This window comes from Aedes albopictus, chromosome 2 (assembly GCF_035046485.1).
Source record: "Aedes albopictus strain Foshan chromosome 2, AalbF5, whole genome shotgun sequence".
NCBI classification, from domain to species: domain Eukaryota; kingdom Metazoa; phylum Arthropoda; class Insecta; order Diptera; family Culicidae; genus Aedes; species Aedes albopictus.
In genome coordinates, this window is record NC_085137.1 from 475129337 (window position 1) to 475135815 (window position 6479).

General features: G+C 38.9%; 1 protein-coding gene across 6 annotated transcripts in view; it reads left to right on the top strand.

The window, feature by feature from the left end:
- The window catches only part of LOC109418028 (kazrin), a 364304-nt gene extending 359232 nt beyond the window's left edge, over positions 1-5072 (top strand). For 5 of the 6 annotated variants that reach the window (XM_029870756.2, XM_029870758.2, XM_062854088.1 and 2 more), the window contains exons 15-16: positions 3708-3731; positions 4408-5072. In XM_029870756.2, coding sequence (XP_029726616.1) covers positions 3708-3731; positions 4408-4896 — 513 coding nt within the window. In that variant the 3' untranslated portion in view covers positions 4897-5072. The remainder of the gene's footprint in view (positions 1-3707; positions 3732-4407) is intronic. The other variant, XM_029870759.2, reaches the window with a different exon arrangement.
- Positions 5073-6479: the final 1407 nt, after the last annotated feature.

A 6479-nucleotide genomic window follows, 5' to 3' on the forward strand; every position in this document is an offset into this window, starting at 1 on the left:
TAATGATTAGATTGCAAAAACAGTGTGATTAAGATTAATGATTAATGATTAAATGAGATTTTTTTGTGATTATGATTAATGATTTTGATTAATCTTAATCATTAATCATTAATCATGATTAAATTTATGATTAATCATTAACGCTCTGGTATAAATACGTGCTCCAAAAAAACGGATTCCAAAAATCACGTTGATTAGATTGATCCAGCAGAATTTTCGAAGTTCTAAGTTTAATGAGCCAAAAAAAATAAATTGATGAAAATTTGACGAAATTATGATTACTTTAATTTCGTACCGGGTACCCTGCCGGCATTTCACGTAATAAAAAAACAGTAGCCCCTCTCCCTGCCACTCTTTACCTTAAATTATGGTCAACCCCATTTATATATTCACGAGTTCTCAGATCTAGCAGAGTTTCAACTTCCTACTCTCAATACCATTTAAATATCGAGATTTGAAATCGAAAAAGGTACCTCGGAAAAGGTACCCGAGCACTCTGCCAGCCACATAAGGGTTGAATTCTTACAGCAGTTGCTGAAGAAAATAATCGAAAATTTTCCAGAGTAATGTTCGAAGGACGGCAAAAAAACCATGAAGAAAAATTCTGAAGCAATTTCTAAAGACATTGGCCAAGAAATTTCTAACAATCGACAATGGATAAAATTTACAAAGGAATAAAAAAGAAAATTTTCAAAATAAAAATGTCAAAACAATTCCTCTAGTTATTTAGAAAGTTTCGATGCAAAAAGTTTGTAGGATACATAACGGTTAAGCAAATTTCAAAGAAATCTCAATAAAAATCGGTTTAAGATAATACTTTTTTTAGTTTCTTTGTATTTGTGAATTTTAACTTAATGCTAATTCTTCACACTAAGATAATACTGATTTAAAATGAAAATACCAATTGAATGTACTTAAAAAATTCAGAAGGAACTTTTATTAAAAATTCTGGATGAATTTCCAAAAAAAGTAATAGAAATTTTCAGAGTGATCATTTCCAAAGAAATTGTCAAAATTTTTGTAAAAATTTAGAAAAAAAAATAAAATGAGAGACCTTTCAAAGGAACTGCCCAAGCAATTTATTCATGAATTGCCGAAAGAATTCTTAGAAAAATGAAATCTGAAAACATTTTTAAAGACATTTTTGAAACAATTCCCATTAAATTTACCGAAAAATATTACAAAAAACTGGTGAAAGTTCTAACCAAACTGCCGAAGGGATTCTCAATTATAAAAATAAAGGTAATGTCAAAAAAATTGGAAAGCATTACTCTACAGGGAGATCAGACTGAAGCATTTCTATAAAACGTATTAATGAAAAATTGTCTGAATAGTCAAAATTTGTTTCGATATAAAATTTCTAACTTGGTGTTTTCTTTGTATATTACACTAGTTTACAAAATAAAACGAAAGTCGTGAACTTCTGTCAACGGCCAAAATTTTTGAAGCATAATTTAGCGCTTTAAAACAAAAGCTTTTAAAATTTAAAGTAGAACAGTTTTAGAGTTTTAGCTCAATATCGAGTTTTACAACTTTTTAAAATATGGAATTTAGTAAAATTCAAATATCTTGCGTTTTGTTCAACCAATTTTAAATCTTTTTCCATAAATTACAAGCTGAATATAATAGCATTCGATCATCTGAATACAGGTTTTGCGCCAGATTGATGAAATTCAAGATATTGGCGAGTTTTGGGAACGATCTCCCTGAATTTTAGCAAAATTTCCAAAATTATATGAAGAATTGTATTTTTTTTTTCAATAAGAAAAAAAAATTAAAAATTCTTTCTCAACGTTTATTTGACATATCATATGTAGGCGAATTACAGTAAAAAACCAGCTCAATCGGAGCATTGATTACGGAGAATGAAATGTGTGAAGTGAGCCAGTTTGCCTAAAAATCGATTTCAAATCATCAACCTTGTATGGAAAGTCGAAAAAAATTCCGCTCTACTGTAATTTTTTCCTTCGCGTTTTCGAACTCAGAGCATGACTTTACATCTAAAACAATCATCAGCTTACCGAGTTCAAAAATGCTGTAAACTTGTGTTATTATTATGTCGACCGAGGCAGCCACTGTATCTGCCTTTTGAGTAATTTGGCTGAAAAATTTATTATAAATACAATCCACTTTGTCGACATCAGAACTTTATGGTACAGACTGTGTAAGGACTGTTCATTAAAGAAAGTGGACACCTGTTTTTCAATAGAAAATATTTATTTTCGAACAAATTCATAATTTTATTTTTTATTTCATACAATCAACATACATGTGGCCGAATTCACGTGAGTTTGAACATTTACTTCGCATTTCTGAAGAACGCTTGGACTTTCCTCTTGATACCTCCCATTAGATTCTGCACAACTTTCTCCGTAACATTTCGTTGTGCCGCAGACCAAATTTTCTTGAAGCAATCAACAAAGCTTGCTTCTCTTCCATCTTTCTTGAGATGCCGCGTTATTATTGTCCAGTATCTTTTCACAGGACGCAGTTCAGGGAAGTTTTGTGGATTTTGCCATTTTTCGACAAAATCGACTTTTTCCGTCTTGAGCATCTCTAGTGTAGAAGACACGTAATGAGCGGATGCCAGATCCGGCCAAAACAATGGAGGATCCGTATGTTTTCGATATATGGGTAGAAGTCGTTTTTAATGCATTTCTTTATGTTATTTTCACCGTTGATTGTTCCTGTTGTGAAATACGAAGTACTGTTTAAGCCGCATGAACAATTGGCTTGCCACACCTAGAACTTTTTCCACATTTTTCGGTTCTGATGTACCCTACATCATCCAGCACATCTGTCCCCTGCTCAGCGTTGAAAAATTGCGGTACCGGAAGTGATACTAGTACACAATTCTCAAAACGACAACTTTTTGGAACACCATTTGTGCAGAATTTATCTGCCAGTCGCTAAGCTAATCCAACCCATCGCTCAAAATTTCTCACTTTTCACGTTTTCTTTGAATGTGTTGCCGAAGTGAACAATGTTTTTACACACTGAGCAAAACTTCACAATTTTTTGTTTAGTTTTAACTCTAAACTATTGGTAAACAGATGTCCACTTTCTTTAATGAACAGTCCTTATCTACTGCCTAGTCAGTCATTATTTCTGCAACATTTCCAACAAGACACACGAAACATCCCCATAGCAGTTTCCAATCCTATCTTGAATAATCTGCTTTTTAATTTTAATATTCAATTTGCATCCCAAGTGGACTCAATGTCAGCGCACTTGCAGCAATGCACTTATGAACCCGAATGCATACGATGGCAGCCATTCCAATTCCCTCATCCTTTTACCGGTGGGCTCTCCGGCTCTCGAATGCAAATATATTTCACAGGAGAAGAAAATAATCGCATAATTTATACCGAGCACACCTCATCAACTGAATGCTGTCGCTGCCGGTTGCCGGTACTCGTATACTTTTCCGTCACCTCGCCACTTTCAGCACCACCCAGACCATCAACCATCATGCCGATTGCAAAGTAATGTAAATTTGTAATTTGCATGAAGAATTTCCACCAACCAACCGATCGACCAACCATCCAACCCTAGAAGTAGGTACCCAACCGCGGTAATTCACCTCGCGTTGCCAGCACTAATTAGCATTTTCCATCTCTTCCCGTACTATTTTTCCTGGTTCCTGATTATAATCTCACTCTCACTCTCTTTCTTTCCCTCGCATCTACTCCCCGCGTTCGACGCAGTTTTCCGCATGGAAAGGATCACAGGTAGTGTAACCCCGTTCCGTTCCTTCATCGTCTCTCTTTATTTTACATTTCCCCCCGTTATTGTGGTAATACCTGTGTAGGAACCCGAAAGTAAATCCTCGCTCGCGTTGTTTTTGCACAAACGATAAAAGGGGGTCTTAGGGGTAACCTTTTAAAGGGGGTTGAAATCTGAGCATGACCGCATTATATCCTTTTCAATTTTGGATCAGACCTTTACCATCAAACTACATTTTTACGAAACTGTAATTAATTGAAAAAAAAACATTGACAAAAAAGATAACACTTAAATAATATGGAACGAGCTCACCAATTAAGTTCTGGTCAACCATCAGCACAGTCTGTCTGAGTAAAGATAAATTAAAAAAAAACCTGTACTATCTTTGTTTTATTGTTTATTTTGACTACATTCCTGGTTAATATCTGGCAGTGAATTGGTGAGCTCGTTCTATTTTTTATTTATTTAAAGTTAGACTGCAATTTAACTTTTTTTAACTAAACAAGTACAGCATGCTAAATTCAGTGAAGATACAAAATATGATACAAAAATGTGCATCTACCATGAGTACCATCTTTGAGTTTATAATTGTCAAAATTACCTCAATATCCCCAACAAACGCCCCTGAAATACTACCTGAGCACTAATCAATTTTTCACGCTCCTATTCATCCTCACACAGGGCTCGCTAACCAAGGCCTTCCGGATAAGTTCCAGCTACAAACCCCGTGGCCCCGGCAGCATCAGTAACGGAGGCGGAGGCAGTGCAGGAGGCGGTGGCAGCGGTGGCGGCGGTGGCGGAGGCTCCGATAAAAACAGCGTCTACAGTTCGACCTCACCAACGCCATCGTTCAGCAGCAGCGAGGGTGGCATCTATGCAGCCGTGGGAGGCCTTCATTATATCCATCATCATCTGCCACCGCCGACGACGGCACCGCCACCTGTTCCATCGTTGTACGGTTCCAACAACAGCCCATCGTCGTCGACAGCAACGGCAGCGGCGGATCAACGGGCCAGCTATCGGGTCAGTGCGCCTCCGATGGACCACGCCGGCTCGTCGGCAGCATCGTCCTCCTCATCGATGGCTACGCTGCCCAAATACGCGCAACATCGACGGGTGAAGAGTATTAGTGATATAGAGGTGGCCGCCTCCTCGGCTGCACCTGGGTAGGGCCGCTGCAGTCGCCGGGGGATGGGAAATGGAGTCTAGTTTTAGTGCCCTGCCGGGCAGAAGGGAATTGACCGTAAAGTATAGTTGAGGGTGGGGGAAATAGACCAGGGGAGAGATGTTCACAGGAAAGGGGATATTTGACCAGACGGTAGCGTTCAAATAAATATTGCTCAATACGATGGGTGTGCACCTGGGATCATCGATTCACAGACAAGTGGATGTTAATACGCATGGAGATACTGTAATTATTACAGGTATAAATCGTTTAGTATTTCAAGGACACTTTTTAAATTTGGTTTTCTGTTACTAATGCTTAGCTCCCGGATAGCAATGTTCCATAATTCTTTTGGATTTTTTAACATTATAATAATACCGAATGAACATTTCGATTACCAGTTAGCATTATAGAGGTTTGAGAATCTTCTTAAAACCAAATACTATAAACCGGAGTCAAGTTGATCTCTGGGTCGAAATTGATGTTAATTGATGAGATGTTATTCCATTAAACAAATCATACTATAAATGTGGGCGGACGGTTCGCAGAGTATTAATCAACCCGGAATATATCGGAATTCGGTGGAATAAAAACACGACACGACCGATTCAGAAATTGCGAAGTAACTTTATTAATAACGTTATACAAAACAAAAGGTAACGCTCGCTGCCTGACTGAATTCACGTAACGGTGTCAGAACAGTGATGCCAGTTCAATACTCCTCCTCGGGAATTCAACCATCTCGGCCTGGAATGGGAACCAGGCCCATCATAGCAGCGAACTTCCTCACTCGTTCAGCTCCGAGCGGCTTGGTGAGAATGTCCGCTATCATGTCCTCTGAAGTACAGAATTGTAGATCAATCATTCCGGTAGCACAGACGTCTCTCGTATAGTGATACCGAATGTCAATATGTTTGGACCGTTTCTTTTGATGATCTAATGCAACGAAATCCAAACAACTGCGGTTATCTTCGTAAACTGTAGTAGCTTGCACCTGCTTCTCGTCCAACTCATCGAGCAATCCGCGGAGCCACACCGCTTCCTGCGCCGCACCGGATAAAGCAACGTATTCTGCTTCCATTGTGGAAGTTGCAACGCAGCTCTGCTTGCGACTTATCCAGCTTACTGTAGCTCCTCCTATGCGATACAGATATCCGCTGCACGATTTGCGGTCGGTGCTGTCACCGGCCCAGTCCGAATCGCAGTAACCAACCAGCTTGAACTCCGCTCCAGATGCCCCAAGTCTTAAGCCGTAGTCAATGGTTCGCAGCAAATAACGCACAACTCTTCTTGCTTCGGTCCAATCGACCAAAGTAGGCGAACTGACTTTACGAATTAAAATACCCACGCATGCAGCGATATCAGGCCGGCTGTGAGTCGCTATGTACAAAAGGCTTCCAATCAATCGTTGATATTCAGCATTGTTTGGTAACGGTTTGCTGTCCAGCCTGATCTTGAAATATCCAGTATCCATTGGGAATTTTGATCCTTTTGCATTGTTGAGTCCGAAGCTTCCTGCAACCTTCTTGATGAAAACAGCTTGGCTGAGATTGTAGAATCCTTCCTGATCCTTATCGACGCGTATACC